Here is a 20171-nt window from a genome sequence, read left to right as displayed (position 1 = left end):
GGATCTGTGAAATCATCTGAGGAATAAACACAGTTGAAAAGCATAAACATACTTTGTCCTCATCGACGTCTTCAGCAGATGAACAAACATCCACCTGGAGACCTTTTTTTGCCTAGAAGAAACAGAAACTGTCTTCAATTCTAAACTGAAATAACTTCGAAAAACTAAACCAAAACTAGGGCTTCATGAAAGCCACAGGGAATTCTATACTACAAAAGAGTTTACACAGATGCTTTTAAAATTTTAGAGTTATAAAACATTACAAAAACTGTGCTAACCCTTTTTATTTAAACAACTATGTTTAAATGGGCTAATTCTGTGGTCTGTGGTTGAATCTTACTTAACATATAGAATTAGGTATACCAGCTCTGGTCAAGACAGAGCACTCTATTTTTCAGTGTGGAATCTGAAACCAGTTAGCTTTGTGGAATCAAGACAGCGACAAAATTGAGCAAGATCAGATGTGTCTGCATCAGGGTTCCAGAGCTGAAAGCAGTGAGAAGACCATACAGGCAGATTTGTGTGTGTCTGTGTCTGTACAGCACCTACTGGTTCTGGCCCATCTTTGGCTCTGTCGAATCTGAACTGCTGCCACAGCACCAAGTCAAACATCGACCTTCTCTGTCTTCCAGGAGAGAAGAAATGCCAGATCTAAGTTGGCTCCACACATTCTCATAGCAGTGTATAAACCAATCCTTTATGTAGCAAAGGCCCAATAAGCATCTTCAGATAAAATAGGAAGTTGTGTCCAAATCTTTCCGGATTCAGAGTGTTTCTCTGGCCTCTTCACAAGACACTCCACAGCCATGTTACCGGTATATTTAAGTTGAACTACCTTGAAATACAGCTGATGACATGCTTAAAACTACGTAAAGGACTTTACAGATTCCTGAAATATCTTCTACTAACATTTTAAACTAAGAATGAGTAAAGGGTTTGCTTTGGCATTTGTATTTCTAAAAGAAAGCTGAAAGCACACTGAAGTCATAAATATACTATACAAGAAGTAATATTAAGGTAGATACCTGACTTATTTAAGTATATGAACATTTTTTGTTTAAGTGTTTCATTTTGTGAACAGTTCATTTAACTATAAAAAGCTCTGTTCCTAGAAACTGCAATATTAACTTTAAAAATGGTGATACAATGTTTGTAATAATGTTAATGGTGTGAAAACCAACCAAAACTTGCTTTGCTAGAGCAAAATATGTACTACAGTCTCCAATATTTCCGAAAACTTTATATATATAGTTTACACTGCAAGTCTAGAAAGTGATACTTTCTACATATACCAACAAGCCAACTATTTGAAGACTTCACAGGACTTTTCAAGTTAGGTAAAGATGGTGCCTAACTAAGCTACTGCAAGGGAAGCTGTAGGCATAACTGGAAATATAATGAACTGAGACCCCCATATGTCAAGATATTTAAATGCGATAGAGTTAAATTTCCTCATAGCATCTGGTATGGGGCTATGTTTTGGATTTGTGATGAAAACCGTGCTGATAACACAGATATGTTTTAGCCATTGCTGAGCAGTGCTTACACAGAGCCAAGGCCTTTTTTGCCCCTCACCCTACTCCAGCAGTGAGCAAGTTGGGGGGGGGCACAAAAGGTTTGGGAGAGGACACAGCTGGAACAGCTGACCCCAACTGGTCAAAGGGATAGATACTCCATACCATATGACATCATGCTCAGCAACAAAGTCTGAGGGAAGAAGAAGGAAGGGGGAATGTTCGGAGTTATGACACCCGTTTTCCTAAGTAACCGTTACACATGATGGAGCCCTGCTTTCCAAGAGATGGCTAAACATTTCCCTGCCAATGGGAAGCAGTGAACAAATTCCTTGTTTTGCTTTGCTCACATGAGTTTTCTCACTTTTACCCTTCCAATTCTCTCCTCCACCCCAGCAGGGGGAAAGTGAGCAAGTGGCTGTGTGGTGCTTAACTGCCTACTGAGGTTAAACTACAACTACTACCCAATAGCCCCAGATGTTAATACTATTTCAACGCTTGACTATTCCTTTCTGTGTGCACATATAGCCATTAAAACACACTTCCTCTGAATTCCCTTCAACAAAGTCTACACAATTAGGTATCTGTAACAGACACTCATCTACAATATAGGACAATTCCCTTATGGAGGAAAACTAGTTCATGCTTCTACACAAGCAATACTGTGACTAATACACAGCACTAATTTGTAAAAAACCCAATATATACAATGTGTAAACTAAGGTAATCAAAGTACTTTCAGAAATACAGGTATTTAGGAAACTCAAATATAGTAAAACAAACCTCTTCAGCATAAGACTGTATCACTTCAGTAGCTTCTGTTTTTCTTTTACATCTCTGCTTTACAGAAATACTGTTGCTGTCCAGGTCTTGCATGAGTTTAAAAAAGGCTAATTCATTAAATAACACTTCAGAGATCTCCACAAGAAGATCCTCCCCACAATCTTTTAATTTTCTACCAGCAAATTTTGCCAGTGAATCCTGTGAAAAGAAATAATTCTTCAGTTTTTGAAACAGGCTTTCGGTGCTCAGGGGTGTGTGTGGTAAAGCTTTGATTTTAGGAAACAAGATAATACCTCATTGCTGTATCAAAACTGAAGGAGAAGAGCAGCTACACTACTGAAATCCTAAAATACTGCATCAGGACAGCTGGTTTGTCTGTTGCCCATTATCCAAGTTGCAATAATGTTGCAAAACAACACTGAGAAACTACTAACCTGAAGTATACTGCCAAGCTGCTTATGAAAGAACTTCACAAATTCTTTACTTTCATCATTTTGTTGTGTAAGAGTCAAGACCATACGTCTTACTGATGTCAGTAATTGAGAAGAGCATACTTCATCCATGTGTTCCTAAACAAGTATCAGAGAATGAGCTTAATTACCACTTTAAAAAAAAAAAAAAATCAGCCATCAACCAAAACACTGAAATTAATTTCTAAATACCTGTCCACTGAAGGAACAACACTCCATGAACTTACAAAATAAACCAACTCCAACATGGTTATAGCATATACCATACTTCATTAATGACCGATAGGTTGTGACGCACAAAGCTTTAACTCACTTTTCCAACACATGAGTACATGCCATCTTTTAATGTTTGGACAAACTAAGAATATTCATATATTGTGGTTGTGTACCCAAGTGTATTCAAGTGTATGTTAAGACAGCTGCTGTTGTAAGCTTCCTTAAAATTGCAAACCAAACAGGAGTCTTCGGGCACTGAGACTGTGGCATATCAACAACAGAGTTTTTAAACCTAATACCAACCAAGTAGCTCATTTAATACATCTAAGCTTATATACTGCACATACTATAAAAGGGAACAGGAAGATGACTTAAGCATCTTACCACTCAATCTTCTCTGCTCTTTTAACCTTGCAAAGAATGAACTGTGACTATTTAGCCTTCTTTAAGGAAGTACATTTCTGTGTATTCACAGAAGTTTAAAAGCTGTCAACAACTTTAAACAGGAGCAAATAATGCTAAAAATCAACAACTCATAGAGCTATTCTTCAAAAATATCTCAAGTTACATTTTGCGTACCAATTTTAATTAAAATTATGTCAGTCCTCTTTGCTGAAAGGCAGCAAATATTTCAGAAGCACATTTTCAAACATTTCTATTCGATTTGGTCAGCTCAAAAGAAAGAAATCTCTGTTCCTCCAGCTCTATCCAATCTAGAAACCTTACCATTTCTTTCTCCTATTAAAAATGTCACAGAATCTTTCTGTTTGAGTATTTAATTCTTACTTGATCCTCAGCAAGGTCTGCAACTTAACACTATTTATTGGTAGCCGTTGCCAAGATGCAAGTTATAAACTTTAAATAATGTTGTTCTTTGCAATTACACAGGTCCTTTTCCTATTCTTCTAATTCATGTCTTATTGAAAAGAATTCTTACTTTCAGAAAAGGAATGACCTCTTTCATAATAGCTTTAATCTGCCGGTCAAGCTGCTGAGTATCTATATGAGGACATGGAACAGCAGAAACTTCACTTGACTGTGGCACAGGAACACATTCACTGGTACCTGGACCTCATTAAAAAAAATTTAAAAAGCACATTTTTTAAGTAATTCCACATCACTATTAAAGAAATACCAATTTTAAACCCATATGTTTTCTTTTAAAAAAATAAATCATATTTACTTAAGTATGTAAAGATCCTTTGAAACTTTGCTAAATTTTCAATACAAATTAAGAGGAAAACAATTCAGCCAATTAAATGATTCTTGATAATTAGAATAATTATTTTCTAAAACTAAGCAGAATATGTATATATGTGCATACCTTCCAACTTAGCAGCAGAAGCACCCTGAAAATTACTAGAGCAGCCCTCAGAGTCAAGGGTACTTTCAGCTTCAATTTTCATACGCTCATACTCCCTCATCCTAGCCAAAGCTTGATCTAAGTGAATCACTGTGTTGCCTATATTTAGAATAAAAACACCTTTTAATCTAAATAAAAAGTTTTCAGTCGATAGACAAGTAAACGATGATAAAAATAAATTCAAAGCCATACATTTTGAAATCCACATATAACTGTAGTTGAATTATACTCAAAGTGTTTCACAATTGGCTAATTTCTCCAAGCGCTGCTTTACAAAAGGTGATTACACACTAGAGATGAAGGAAGGGTACCCTATTAAGTGTAGACATCTGCAGACATCTTAGGAGAGAGGGAATAATACAACACTGAAAACCACATAATTCTTACCAAGGTCATCAGTGGCAAAGGGTTCAAAATTTGAAGACGTAGACATAGTACTCCCATTGTCTGCATCATTTTGTTCACAATCTTGACATGCTTCTCTAGAAAAGTTCTTGCCAAAAGTTTCCTAAAAAATGCCAAACAACTGAATATAAAGCAGGAATGTACCATCCTCTCATAATGTGTCAACAAGCCTTTTTTCAGCCACATGCTGTGGTATCAAGGCTTGTCACCAGACTGCCTGATTGGGGAACAACTCTAAAGACAAATCCATCAGGTGATTCTACCATGCTTGTTTCAAATACTTCAACTATAAAACAGGTTAGAAACTGTACAGAAGCATCAGTGATTCCTCAAATATAAAAAAGCAAAAAAAATTTTGTGAATCTTGTGATCAGTTCTGGCCCTAACCTTACTCATAAGAGGATTTTGGCTCTTTTAAAATATAAATTCTAGAAAAAATTACTAGTATGAATATTTCAGTACACAAGCATGCATGTGAATTAAAAAGACATGAAAAGTTGACAGTAAACTAGCTTCTGAACCTTACCTCATCTGTAGAGGCAAGGCTTTCACTGGGAGTGAGTTCAGAATGTGATGCCATCCATGTTGCAGAATTCAGCGATTTTGTGCACTTCTCTTTTTTGTTGTTCTCAGATAAATGCCTGGTCACTATATCCTGGCAAAGATAATAAATCTATACTGTAAAAAAGTACTTAAGATTAGTTTGATTCATATATAAAATAAAAATTGTTGTGCACACCTGTAAAGCATATAGAGCCCTTTGCCTCAGGTAATCCGTATTTAACAGCTGAAGTTCATGGAAAAGTTCAATGAGAAAGTGGGGACGAGATTCATTTTGAGAAATAAGAGTTGCCACTTCAGAATAAATTGTGTCTCGCAAAGCTTCAAACATAGAAAGATCACTACCAGTTTCTGTAGAAAAAAGGCATTCGTTAAGGCTTTGAGACATGCATCTGGTTGAAAGACAACTGCCTATTAGGTATGGAAGTTACAGGTACACAAATTACACCTCAGTCATTGTAGATTCCATTATACAGCTGCTTTCTTAAAGCTTATTCATATCCTGAAGGGCAAAGATTTAAACACTCTGAAATAATACTTTATGCAATCCTTTATATATAAAGTAAAATATAAAGCATTCATAGGAATAACCTGCTTTACAATTCTGAACAATACCTTTAGAAGTATTCTTTATTAAAGAGAATACTGCACACACCACAACGTTGCTTTCAAATTACGTATTCAACACTGAAAATGGAATTAAGATAATTCAAACAGGATAGCCAGAGGTCTCAAGTTTATATAATACAAGTAGTCTACGCTTCTGCAACAAGCAACAACATCAAGAAAGCTCTTAGACTGAATTCAAGAAAGCCACTCCTTCCCGCACCTCCCATACAAGCATAAATTCTATGTTCTCATACATGTCTAATATCACTTCTGAGGCTCACAAACATCTTACCCTTAAGCCCTATTACATATGTATTAGAAGACAATGTGTTTCCTAATAAGTCTCCCATTTCTTTGAGAATTAAGTATTATCCTTGCATTACAACACTTAAATTCTTGCACAGATATTTTGGCAAGTGTTGCATGGAAAAAAAGTTAAATTTGGAAAACTTAGCTTAGTTTAACAGATGTGTATTTGTTAGTATTCAAGTTAATGAAGTTATTAGCAATATAGTAGATGTTACTGTGCAATTTTATTATCTGCAAATAGTTTATCAGTATTTTTAAGCACAAAGGCAAGCTTTTCAACCTTTAATAAGCCACCAAAATCGCTTCCCTCCTCCATTAATAAAATTTAATAGCAGCTTTTAAACATACTAAAAATGCCTACTAAAAATATTTTTGTTGTAGTATCTACCTGCGTATTTTCTATTTGTAATTGTGACTAAGCAAGAACATGATAAACATGTTCTCCACAATTATAATTCAAAGTCACTTGTATCATTGCATTTCACGGCAATTCCAAGTAACTTCTCTTGCCTTGTTTATATAGAAGGTGCTGCAATAGTACTAACTTTGAACATCTGTTAAACAGCGAGTTATAGGACCAAAGCTAAGAGGGGAAAAAAAAAAAAAAAAAGTAATAGGACATTGTTGAAGCTAAGCAGTGAATGCATTACCTGGCACTTCAATGCATGCATTTCTGTTAGACTGCTGCAGAATTCTCCTAGCATGCGCTGTAGGAAAGTGGGGATAGACAGTGATAAACACAAAAATGCGCACCAGAAATAAAGACAGGGTCTATACAAAACAGCAGGAGGAAAGGCTGCTTAGTCATCCAAACCACATCAAAGCTGCTTATTGTGAGAACTTGACTGGTAACAGTTTATTACGTATACCAATAAACAGCTCTTAGTGTGGACACAGCTACACTGACAAAGCTGTACATCATGCTAAAATGACTAAAAATTTCTGCATTTTTCAAAAACAAAGATACTGGCAGAACCTAAAAAGACACAGAGGAGAATATTTTTACAATCTAGACACAAGAAAAGCAGTGCAGATGGCAAAAATGGTTTATGTGATAAGACTGAATTTGAATGATATTTGATAGAGCTCCTTTAAGCATGAATAGAAAAAAAAACATGTATACAGTACAGGATGCAGTTTAAATGCTAAACAGTTTCACGTTGTGCAGTTACCTTTCATAAAAACACTAACAAATGGGTGAGATTTCTGGTTGGCTAGGTGGTTTTTTTTGTTTTACAGTAACAGGTTTGCTTTAAATTATTTTGATCAAGTACCTAATCTACAGAAAATATCCCAAAACAATCAATACCCAACTTTTTACACTTAACGTTTACAGCATTCTTAGAAATTAAAAACGAAAATCCGCATGCTAAATACACAGTATTGCCTTCTTGTCATAATACATTTCTTTTAAATTATACACTAGCAACTACGCATGGAGGTCCTTTACTCAAGAGGTTCACAATACTGACATTCAGAAAAGAATACCTGAAGACATTTCTGTAGATCTACTGTATTTAATTATGTTTTCCAATTGTTCACGATTCCTTTTGCTGAACACCTTTCCATGAACAACCTCTTCAGAGTGTCTGCTTTTATTGCTCTTGCAGGGTTCACACACACTAGAAGCACTTGCACTTTCATAACCTAACAGGAAGGAATGAAAAGGAAGAAATAGAAGAATAGCTTACAAAATGTTTTATTACTTTTAGAAATTTGTTCAAGGGCAATCTCAAAGCTGTAAAACACCAATGATGTTTCCTAGCCAAAAATTTCCCCCGTACACTGATGCCATACAGTAGCCCTAAATCTTCAGTGACTGCAACAGTACTATACACACGAGTACTGTCCCTCTCTTCTCGTTCAGTATTGTACCAAAGCACATCTTTCCACAAGTCATCTGGTTTGAACACGAAGACATAATGAAGAGGAAGATTCTCCTGGTGACTTATTCCAAATCTTAGTAGATGTGCATCCACTATCCATTCAAACCATGGTGTCCTAATCAGTTACACTTTTTATTTACTGAAATAAGCTGTACGTGATTACATTATGTAAAACGAATTAACATTTCAATGAATTCTTTTCATTATTATAGGCACCATCTACAGAGAGTAAGTTCTCTGGAATGTAATGATTATAATCCAAGTTGAGTTTGTCATGCTATCCAAGATTACTTTACAACCTACCAGTACTTTTAACTCTGCCTTTTAGTTGAGAAGAACTCTTCCTCTTATTCTTTGATTTGGGTGTTTTATCTTTCGATGCCAAGCTTGCTTGTGCTGATGCTTTTCTAGATTTAAATGTCTTTGTCACAGTAGTTGGGTCTACTGGATCAGGCATGCTACTAAAACTCTCCAAAGACTCTTCATCGAACTCTCTTCTCCTGCTCATATCAGACTGATTTTTATGACCAGAAGCAATATTTTGTACTGAAACTGCAAAACCTGCTTTCAGATGAGACTCATCGTCTTTTTTCACTTCCTGGCTATTATTTAGCCAAATTGATCTTTTTTCCATTTCCTCTTCAGCTTGTTTATGACTCCTCCTGTCAGAGAGAAGGAAACAAAACCCACAACATATCATAACCTAGTCTCTCAGATAAAAACAGCATGCATTACCAGGCAAACAGCTTTATACATAACGCAAGTTACCTGCCCTAGTTACTTATTCATCAACTGATCATTGAAGGAAAAAAAAAAAAGTCTAGTGAGAACCCTTTGAAATGGGAAACATAAGATATCTCAAGAAATTAAAATTTATCACTGATTTCAACCTGAATGTACTTACGCAGCTATTGCTGTGTTCTAAAAGTACTACAGGGCAAAACATTTCTTAAACATTACAATCTACTCTAGCATAAAAAATAAGCATTCACTGAAATTACATCCTCTAGTTACTCAAACAGCTCAGTTGCAAGAAACATGGAAATGAAATCTTCCTCTGCTTACAAAAAGTATCACAAAATCATTTCAACACTGTACTTGATCTTAAAATATTCATGAAATGATACATTAGTTAATATGCAGAAAAGCAGAACACTTTACTGAAAGAAGTGAAAATATTCAACAGGAAACTGCAGAAGTAAAGCTCATCTTGTAATTCTATTACAATAAATTCCCTAAAAGAATTATGAATTTCCAGAAGAGGGAGGAGAGGAGGAGGAAAAACAATTAAAAGAGTGTTGCACTGTGACATAAAATACCTTTGTTTTTCTACTCCATTAGTGGAACTGCTTTCAAAAGGTTTGGGGAATGCCATATTCTCAGTTTTCCCAGAAGCATTATGATCTAGAGGATGTTGTTGCTGCTGCAGCTCACTGCTGTGTGGGGAAGCATTATGTGCAAAATCTCCAAAGCTAGAAGGGAACACTGGATTACAATTAATACCTACAAAGTAAACAAGAGAGTCAGAAGGTAACACTTCATTTATCTGTGTGATAGAAGTCAGATTTGAAACATATTGAGTGGCAACATAAAATCATGAAGGAAAAATACAATGGGGAAGCAAAAACTTTCATCCTGAAATCACTGCAATAATCAGAATTTATCTTAAATGCTCATTTGAAACATTACTGGATACTACACATGCCACTACAATCCCATCAGTGGAGAGAGAAAGGTGCTTCAAGAAACCCCAGTAAAAAGCTCCTACAAGGGAAAGTAAAAATGACAGCACTTCCAAAAAAAAAAAAAAAAAGGACAGCACTTCTATCTGCATCATGACAACTTTATAAATACTTCAAACTACCATCAAATTGACAAGAACATTCCAATGGTACCTGTATTCACAGGGCCAAGACCATGAACTCATAATACTTTATTTCAGAATCTTTATAATAGTGGAAAATCGAACACAACTATTCTTCAGTGCAGGTTCTATGTAATTTAAAATATATTCTTAAACAGAAAACAGACTTTAGACTCTGAAAGCTACAATCTAGGTCTATGCCTATGAAAAGGCTGAAATATATTAAGATAGCTTTAACAATTTCTAATGATACAGTAAAATACCTACTTTTTTTCCATTTCAAATTGAACAGTAAAAGTAGGATTGGTAATGAGATTAGGAGCACTGTATCCAAGTCAACAGTTACTTTATACCTCTGATGGGAACAAAAATCAGTAACATGCTACATTTACAGGCATTTAAAACAAAAATGCGTGTTGGAAGTTCTAAGAAAAAGAGACATAATTACCAAGTGCCACCTTAAAATTAAAGCGTTCACTCTGAACACTATTAAATGATTGCTGAAGGTATTCAAAAGGTTCAATCATTGCTGTTCACATGTTGGAAGAAGAACATTTTAAAGTGTTAACTTTATGGGGTGGGTATTTTCCAATATAACAGACTTCTTACTGAGAAAGTCTTGCTTTTCATACTGAAGTCAAAATGTACAATTGTTCAGCAACAAATGTTAACAAACTTCTGCTAGGATAACACAGACTCATGCAAGTAGTTTAAGACCATTTCAATAAGTTTCAGAATTTCAACAAGTTCACATTAAGATTTCAATTAAATGAGAGAATGGAAATTTCTGGAATTCATAATTCTTTTCACACCTGTAGTAATACTCACCTGGAGCAAAGGAAGAAAAATTAGTAAATCCTGGTACATTAAACAGGTTCACAGGTTGTGGAGGAAAGCTGAACGGACAGAAAACAGGAGATGGAGGTGGTGGTGCGCTACTACCTCTCTCCTTTCTTGATGGCTTCTCTTGACACTGTTGCTGTTCTTGTTGGCGCGTAAGATCATTTAACATTTGTTTCAACCTTGAAAGCAAGGAAAAATAAGTACTTGGGGAAAAAAAGACTGCTAAGGCAAAGCTTTAAGTTTATATATATTCATATTATTTCACCTGCTCCATGTATTGCATGTAAAGAACTGCTCCATTTAGCTAGTTAAAAAAACCTCAAGAAAAAACAACTTTCTTTAATCCTGAGCAACAGGAACAGTTTTTAAACCCACTGCTCTGCACTAGTGGACATGTTTACTAAAGTTAAATATCCTTGCAAGAACAACAAAAAATGAGTAGATACTAAAAAAAATAAGGAGGCTGAAAAGGAAACTTAAATACAAACAATAGAAGATAGAAAGTATTTGTTGAAGTGATGTAAAAGCTACTTTAAAATATTTTAAGAGGCCAGTAACTACATTCCCCTTACCAAATACAAAACAGATGAAGAGCCTGAACTTTCACAAAATGAATTAAAATGACCGTTTTTTTTTTAAACAAGATCGTTGTTCAGAAGGTAAAAGTAGTACACCCAAATGAAACCTAAGTAAGCATGAATTCTGACTGACAACACTAAGAAAGGACAAAAAGCTCTCCCACCATTTTTCCATAACCATTAGAATCCAGAATCTTGCCAGGTAGTCTAGCAAAGACTACAGCCATAAAAGCATAAGCAAGGACAGCAATCTAAACCAAAAAAGCAAAATAATGCTATCGCAACGGAATTTTTTGAAGAGATGTAAACTTTTGGTTCTCTTCACTAACGATTACTCAAAAAACTATCTCAAAGGCATTAAAGCAGTGGTCAAAAAAAAAAAACCAAAAATGCTTGATATAATTTCAAAAGCTTGTAATCAACTCAGAAATTCAGTAGTCTCATAGTCTTGTATTTAACCATTATCTGTAATCTTTTACTAACATAACCTTGTTCTGTTCTCTGTTTACTGAAGCATTTCAAATTCCACAGTCAAAACACTAATATAGTCAACAAACCTTTGGATGTTATTCTGCTGCCAAGTCAGTTGAGTGTAACACTGGTTTAACTGGTGCATAATAAGATGTACTTGTGAAGATGCAACATTACTGGGCATCATACCATAAGGGCCTGTAAGCAAAGTCTGTAGAAGACAAGAAAGGGTCTGTGGAAAGAAAATACATGAAAGCAACCAAATTACCAAAACCAGAAGTTATTGCTGGAAAGTTTTAGAAAAAAAAAAAGACAAAGTATTCTATCTACCTGCTGATCCTGCATCAAAGTTTGACAAATGCTGACACTAAATTCATGCTGTTTCTTCAACTGATTGATCTGCTCTTGCCATTGTTCCTTTTCTTCCACATACGAAAGTTCGGACAACCACCGAAGGTTTTCCTGACGTCGCATACTTATATTTTGCTGTTGCCTGGCCTTAGACAGTGGACGATAATTCCCATCTGCTGAAAGAGGACGGCAATTCTTCCACCTGGGTGGGGAAAAAAGGAAGAATGAGGACAAAAGCTGATATTTCAAAAAACTTTTAATGATACTTCCAATATTCAAACTATGTTCCAGTTGTACATCAACAACTCACTTGACACAGGCTATTTGAACATGCCAGCTACCACCCATGCAATTTTGTCAATCCAACATTTTCCTAAGATGGAAAATAACAGCCATCCATCTGACAACCACTGTCAATAAAGAACTGCTGAGGACATTTCTGGATCCTGTTTTTAGTATTGTCCATTACTGATATAGAATATGTACTCAGACAAAAATAGATGCCACCAACATAATACACACTAAGAGGCCCAGCTCCTGACTAGAAGGCCACTACCTGCTAAAATTATTTTGTTATCAAAAAGAGAGGAAATCAGTTGAAGAGATATACATAACTTTTAACATGGTTATTTTAATTTAGTCACAAGAAGATTATTAAGGAAATCAATCAGGTAAGCAAGAGTTAAAAATATTCATGTTAATTAAAAAAAATCTAGCCAGAAATAGTTTGCAAAGCTGCAAAAGCCAACAATTTGAAAGCAAAAATTTCAGAGTTATTTTAATTCTCTAAACTACTGTTTTTGAAAAGACTGATCAATATCATGGTAGAAATTTCATATAGGTTATATCTTTTAAGCTGTTTTTTTTCCTGTTTTCAGTCATATTAAAGGTCTGCCATTGAGCTCTCCAGTTGTGTTGCAGTAGCACCTTATGATTCTGTGGGTTTTTTAAAAAATATTGAAGTAGTTATACAAACTTCAGCTACAGAGACTCGGACAAGGAACTGCCACTACCCACAGCTCCCTAGCAAGCCGAAAGAAATTTCACTTTGCTGTAGGATGCCTTGTAGTTAATACAAAGCTTCTTTCACCCCTTTCCAAATACACTCTGACAAGCATCAGATGAACAAGTAATGCCACTAACCTATCCTTGCTTTCTTTACTATAATATGCATTTTCTGGTATGTTGTTATTGGGATAAATAGAGAAACTGTCATTCAAACTTGTCGCATCTTCTTCCTCTTCTGCCTGACCAGCTCCATCAGAGAGATAGCCATCTTCATCACCATTCTCTTCTTCTAGTGCACACTGGGTAGAACCTCCCCAGGTAGCCATTGTCCTAGTGAACAGGGAGAGGTGGGGGGCAGAGGTTTGTTAAGGGAAGAGTACTTTAAGTTTACGATAAATTATTTAAACAAGTCTTCAATTAATCAAGCTGCACCAAAATTAATTTAAACATTATCTCACCAATGTAAAATTTAACTAGTATTCTTCTGATGCAGGGACAGTTAAATAAAATTACTTATTGTTATGGAAAATTATTACTTTACTATTGTTATAAATGGTATAGAGATGATGAAAAATTACTCTGAGCATGTGGCATTTCTCACACATTTTCCTCTCCTTAGGTGATTTTTCACCATTTATGGTGAAGGGGAGACTAAATATGCTGGGAAGACACATAAAACTGGCAAGTTGCCAACTAACAGTCACTTTAGAAGTCAAGAAATTAATTTACTGCTCTGTTATATCATCACATTCAGTGCTCAATGAAAACAGGGAACCGCCCTAAGACTGACATCTCACTAAATAACAGAAGCACCCACCAACTGACATAGTATGACTTGTGTTCTTACTTTTCAGTCCTGCTGTGCTGTGGAGTACACTGAACTTCTGATCCTTCGCTTTTAACAGATGCAGCAACAGCAGATATTGTTTCTGCAAGCTCTCTCCTCCTCTCATGTTCAGCCATTAAAGCTTCAAGTTGCTTCCTTCTCTGTCGCAATTCTTCTCTTAAAATCTCATGTCTTCTCATCTCAGACCATAACTGTTTACAGTAAAATGGAAGACATCAGACTATATACAAAATAAATACAATCTAAACTGTCCCAAGTTAAAATTTCAGTATTTGATGCTACACTGATACCTTTTTGTTCAGGCATTGCTATTATATTGTAAATGAAGCCACACCACAGAAAGCTAGCTGCAAAACATATCCCATATTTACTATTTACCTGAAATACTGCAACGTCTAAGGAGGTAATTAAATATTATAAGACAAAAGTTTTAAAGAAAAATAGCATGCTTCACTCAACACTTTTTATCACATAAATTACACATTACTGGTTAGCTCTTTAAGTAGCATGACAGAATACTGCCTTCTGGAGAAAACTGAAAATTGTGCCAAATATTTCTTTGATCGCAAAGCAGTGGACACAACAAAAAGATTTTCTGCAACTTGCAGAAACTTCAAGTTGCAGTGTATGTTTGAACAAGACTTAAGGAAGCCATGATTTATAAAGAGCAACACATAAAAGGAAAGGTACAGGTAGTAAGAGGCCTTTACCTATCTAAAATGATACAGTGAAAGAATAAATGACAATAATTTTACAAACATGTAAACAGCGTAACATACAAAAATAATTGTGTAAATGAACTAGACTGCAAAACACAGGCTTAAGACAGACAAGAAACAATGTACTCAAGCCTGAACTAGCTGGTAGTGCTGGAGCCAAGATGTTTTCCAACAAAAATCCATGTCTTTTGGTAATTAATATCCCAACTTGTTTGTAAAGTGTTACCAATTGCATCAGCCAATTCATTTTAGAGACAGTTTGGTTTTAGTGGTAAGAATTCAGACCTTTTATTTAGTGAAGAGACAAGTTGTTCTATAATGCTTGTTTGGAAGATGCCAAAGTTCCAAAATTCTCCTCTTGGAGAAGGAAAATTTGGCTTTTAATGACAACAGTACAGGCATTGCCCAATCAGCCTTACCTAAACCTTTAAAGGAAAATTTACAGGAATGCTGATGCAATTCACAGAGAAAGTCAAAGTCTGCTAAAACAGGTATTTTTCAGACATTTGTTTCTGATGTCTAGTCCAGCCGGGAAACACTTTTCACCCCCTATCCCTGCACCCCTACAGACGCTAGCATAATTTTCAGAAAGACTAAGTAATATCCAGATCATTACTTACGACATGAATTTGTTGGGAAAAGAGGAAGGAAGATGTGCAGCAGAAACTACATTTCAGATATTGCCATCATTTTGTTCATGGATGACTTGCCTGTAGTACACACTATCATGTGTTCACAGTATAAATTCAAAATTAATTCAAATTCCACATTAATATTCGGCAACAACTGCTATATTTGGGGAAAGATCTCTCTCCAGTTCAGGTCAATATTTACATTTTTCCAGAAATAAAAAAAGTCATACACACTTCATTAAAATGGTACTACTTTGCTACCCAGGCCAAATATTTAAAAATGTGTCCAAGTTACTTAAAAAAAGGTTTTGAAAGGAAAAAGGTTCTAAGTCACACAATATCAAGTATGAATTACCTCATTGCCTACTGGTACAGATTCATCAAACTCAAGTAAAGGCTTGCCAGCTGTGTTACACTCATTCATAGCTGGAGTTGAGGTTGCTGGTGAAGTCTGCCTGTTTTCTGGGCAGTTACCCAGGCCAGCTGACAACTGAAAGAGAAAGCAAACCGGCAAAACAGTAGAATAGCTTTCCGAGACTCACCTGCTGTTAAAATCCAACACAGTTCTGGCTTTATGAGATAGGAAAGCAGTATTCAGTGAAAAGGGCTTTTCAAATCAAGGCTAAATATTTATTTTAGAACTTAGTAAGGAATCAACAAAACTTATTTTTGTATTATATAATGCTGTAGATGCACAGTATTGATAATTTAATGCTCATTTCATAGAAAAAAGTTCATCTTCGAAGAGATGAGAAACAGTACAGCAGTGTGCAGTTGTTTGAATACAACAAAGTGTTGACCGTGCTTACAAGACACAATATTGTTTCAGAATACCAGACCCTGCAAATGACTACTAAAAGGAGTGAAGATGCAGTGACTAGCAGGATGGGCAGACAAATCTCAGGCTGAAAATAAGAAAAAAGGTTTGTTATCTTTGAAGACTTTACACCAAGGCTTATGAAGACTAAGTACAGTGACATTAGAGCTTGATGCAGCAATCACTGAGCAAAAAACTACAGTGTAATGAGAACCAGAGCTCCTCTCTAGGCTTAGTCCAGCTGCCTACAGCACACAAGTATTACCAATTTCAAGTTTTTTCCAAATTGTATAGTGAAAAAACAGTGTGCAAGGTATGTCTTGTTGCCCAACAGCTTAAGAAAGCAAAGAAATACATTCTACCTACTTGAAGGTCAGGACAAGCTTTCTGTAACACTTGAATTTTTTCTTGAATTTCAATCAGTTTTCTTCTTTCTTCTTGTAACTGCTTAAGCTCCCTTTGCTGCTGCTGCAGTTTAGCTTCATAGAACTTCTCTCTGTGTAGGTAAGTTAACCGCATATTACTTGGCAAGAAGCTGACTAAAACATGATTCTACTAACCTTTGACAAAGGCATACCTTGCTTTTTCATTTAGTCCTACATCTTTTTGTAATTTGTTAGTACTAGCTCGGACATTGTTTGGTTGCTGTTGCTTTGTCTCTTCCATCTCACCCAAGAACAAGTCACCAATAAGAGACGCATTTGCAATTGTTGCTTGAGGTTCTGGATCATCATCCTGAAAGGATGTCAGAAAGGCAGTTAGACTGTTTTCAAATTGATACATAAAATGTAACAAGTTTAGTGTGTCAAACGAATTTTTCAAAACTTAACAGTCTGAATAGCTTTATCTTTAGTTCAGATCATAAACTGAAAAGTCATCATCTTCATGGCATCATAACTTTAAGAAAAATTAAGTTAATAAAATAACTTAAAAGTTACAAAGCTCACACTATTGAAACTTCCACTATAAATGGACGATAACTTGTTTCATTCTGGAACCATAAACCACTTGAATTGTATTTTATGCTTATGACTGAGTGGACAAAACACACAGGCATGTCAAGAAAAGTGGGAGGTAACAAGAGGAATAGGAGACTGAGGTGAACAAGACTGCTTAATTACTGTACTCTTGAAATTAAATATTATTATTCACAGCTTACAATATAAACAAAACTACTCTTGAAAGTTCAAGTATTTGAGAAACAGTCTTCTACATGGTTCTCTATTCCACTCTTCTTTATTTAATAATTTTTGTATTTTCAATTCTCAACTTAAACTGAAAACATAAAAACTGTTGCCACAGCTTCTTTTGTTTTCCTACATGATCATTCCTAACACAGAACCAGCTGAACAGAAAAGATCATCAGTGACCAACTGTAACACAGCTACACAGACCTACACTACCTACTAACTACATAGAGATACAAGACTTGCAAACATGAAGGAAAGACTGAAGACACGCCATCTATTGAGGCTGCTGTATCACCTCATGCTGATTTATACCACTGTACAGTTAACATCTCTATAGTGATGATAAACAAGATCCATCCAGATGCTGACAAATTTTTGATAGCAGTATAATATTGAAATAACAACACAGTGTTTACGCTGTTGCTATTGTAAAGCATCCTTTAAGAGTTCTCATATAAAGCCTTTACATTTCTGACACACCTACACGTATTCAGTATGTAGACACTACATTACACAGTGCTCAAATATAAGTATTCTGTAGGGACGTTAGATACCTGAAAATAAGTTTAATAAAAATCACTAAATTAGCATGAGATATTCTAAATTAAAAACACTTCCAATTCATAGCTGACCCTCAAGATTCCAAAAACCAAAAAACACCACCAACAAACCCACCCATAATCAAAAGCAATTTTTCCTTACCAACTGAATGATGTGCAAAACCCAGGACTCAAAAAACTGAAACTGATTAATATTCATTATAAGCATAAAAATGCAGATCAATATTTTAAAAAATATTAGACCTCTTGGTTCATATTTTGTAATACAGTGCTATTAAGGCCATTCCTCTATTAGGTTAGCATGCCCCAAGAAAATTCCAGATCTGAACTTTAAAATATCACCTTGACCTCAGAAAAAACAAACACCATCTCTTTTTCTCAGCCTAAAAACGAGCATTGTAAATGTTACTCAAAGAAGAGTGTTCTTCCCTATTATGTTATACATGGCATGAAATAATGAATGCTCCACTTTTGTGCACAGATTTATAAAATACCTGCACCATAGCAGCAAGGTTTTGTAACTGTCTAAGTTTCTGTTTTGCAGCTATAAGCCTATTGATCTTCTGCTCAAACTCAGCATCTCCAGCAGCATCACCCAGACTGCTTCTGTGACTAGACATGGAATCTTCACTAATTCTATGTTCTTCCACTTCGTCATCTTCACCTTGGGGTAGGCCAGCATCTTTGTCGTCCTCTCTATTATGACAGTCTGGAGGTGGGGAGAGGAGAAAACAGAACAGTACGAATAACACATTATTGAACTTCTGAAGTCCACTGTAATTACCAGACACTAGAAAGATATGAGCTTAATGATTAAACTTGAACATTTTGCTCATCAAACAAGGCTATCCTAAATTCTGTGCAGCTATCAATTATTTGCACTAAAGAGTTAAAATTATTAGAAAATTTTAGAACATACCTAGAGTAGAAGACATTTTTAGAGTCCTTATATTAGCAGCAGATCGGTTATTTATTTCACAGTCTGTATTAAGATGTCTTTCATCTCTGTTATTAGTTCCACACTGTACATTTGAGTTGCTATTTATTTCACTCCAACTACTGATTCCTTGAGGGTTTCTAGAGTAAAATACATTATTCATGTTAACTTTTTAAGAACCAATATTGATGGAATTTTACTTCAGACATCTTATTAACTGGCTTTTATAGGAATGTGTCCTGACCCTTTAAAAACAAAAAAAAAAAAAACCACCAAAAGAAAACACAAACACCAAACAAAAAACCCAAATCAACCCCATATAAAAATTAGTCCAGACATCTGGAATTCCTCAGTATTCATCCCTCCATTTTTTTCCGGTTTTTTTTTTTAAAGCAGTCAGAAGCAGCAATAAATTATCCCCTGCTAGATCTACAACAATACAAGAGGCTTTCAAAATACATGTCTGTATGATAGAAGCTTTATATGATTCATAGCTAAATTAGTATTAATTTCTGCACAATGAAGATCCTTGGTGCATGCAGTTGCCCTGTTACACCAAGTCTAAATACCTGTCTAAACTGAAGTTTGAGTTTATTCCAGTTCTCTAGTCTAGGCCTGTTAACCTTCTAGCGGAATCCCATACACATAATTCAGTGCTTAAATCCAAAGGAATTATAGATTTAGAAGTCTCTCACAGTGACTCTAATTGTCTAGTCTAATCTGTGTTTGCTATATATGTAAGTTACCAAGGACAAGATTATTATTAATCATATGTTTAAGAAAGCTACTTCATATTAAAATCTCAGAAAGTTAATACAATCACAGAGTTAAGTTACTTCTGGTTGACTGAAATAACGTATTGCTTCAGAAAACCTGCAACAACTTAGCTACAAGAGATTTAGGATGACAAAAAACATGGCAACCTAATATTTGTAACAGGCTGTGGATCCTCATGTTCAGAATCACTTTCTGATTCTTCTGTTTCTTCCTCTTCTTTAGTGTTTTCATTCACAGCGTCTGTCATCATATCAGATGTTTGTTCATAGTAGTGAACTAATTCACGTAACTCATTCAACCTCTTACGAACTTCATTCAGCTTCCTGAGGAAAAAAAAATAAAAATGCTATGCGTTTTGTCATATTAATCAAATCATGTATAGTTGAAAAGTACATACATATATGTACACATATAATTTATAGTTCTTAAAGTTTCCTGCCATTTTCCTAGCTGTAAGAACA

At 35.3% G+C, this 20171-nt stretch overlaps 1 protein-coding gene across 25 annotated transcripts in view; it reads right to left on the bottom strand.

Moving 5' to 3' along the window:
* Positions 1-20171, bottom strand: part of PCM1 (pericentriolar material 1) — a 43515-nt gene that overhangs the window by 7547 nt on the left and 15797 nt on the right. For 10 of the 25 annotated variants that reach the window (XM_055714740.1, XM_055714774.1, XM_055714841.1 and 7 more), the window contains 23 exons: positions 19857-20033; positions 18916-19073; positions 18491-18705; positions 16824-16981; positions 16613-16742; positions 15785-15919; positions 14079-14269; positions 13367-13561; positions 12203-12425; positions 11959-12104; positions 10809-11002; positions 9436-9619; positions 8420-8778; positions 7719-7877; positions 6881-6937; positions 5491-5663; positions 5278-5406; positions 4734-4854; positions 4308-4445; positions 3921-4054; positions 2732-2866; positions 2298-2495; positions 53-112 (listed from right to left, as the gene is read on the bottom strand). In XM_055714740.1, the coding sequence (XP_055570715.1) occupies positions 53-112; positions 2298-2495; positions 2732-2866; positions 3921-4054; positions 4308-4445; positions 4734-4854; positions 5278-5406; positions 5491-5663; positions 6881-6937; positions 7719-7877; positions 8420-8778; positions 9436-9619; positions 10809-11002; positions 11959-12104; positions 12203-12425; positions 13367-13561; positions 14079-14269; positions 15785-15919; positions 16613-16742; positions 16824-16981; positions 18491-18705; positions 18916-19073; positions 19857-20033 (3769 nt within the window). Of the gene's footprint in view, positions 1-52; positions 113-2296; positions 2496-2731; positions 2867-3920; positions 4055-4307; positions 4446-4733; positions 4855-5277; positions 5407-5490; positions 5664-6880; positions 6938-7718; positions 7878-8419; positions 8779-9435; positions 9620-10808; positions 11003-11958; positions 12108-12202; positions 12426-13366; positions 13562-14078; positions 14270-15784; positions 15920-16612; positions 16743-16823; positions 16982-18490; positions 18706-18915; positions 19074-19856; positions 20034-20171 lie in introns of those variants that run through there. The other 15 variants (XM_055714769.1, XM_055714867.1, XM_055714873.1 and 12 more) reach the window with 11 other exon arrangements.

The sequence above is a fragment of the Falco cherrug genome, chromosome 1, assembly GCF_023634085.1.
Source record: "Falco cherrug isolate bFalChe1 chromosome 1, bFalChe1.pri, whole genome shotgun sequence".
In the NCBI taxonomy this organism is placed as follows: domain Eukaryota; kingdom Metazoa; phylum Chordata; class Aves; order Falconiformes; family Falconidae; genus Falco; species Falco cherrug.
Note: the sequence above shows the minus strand (reverse complement) of the source record. Positions and strands in the feature narration are given on the sequence as shown.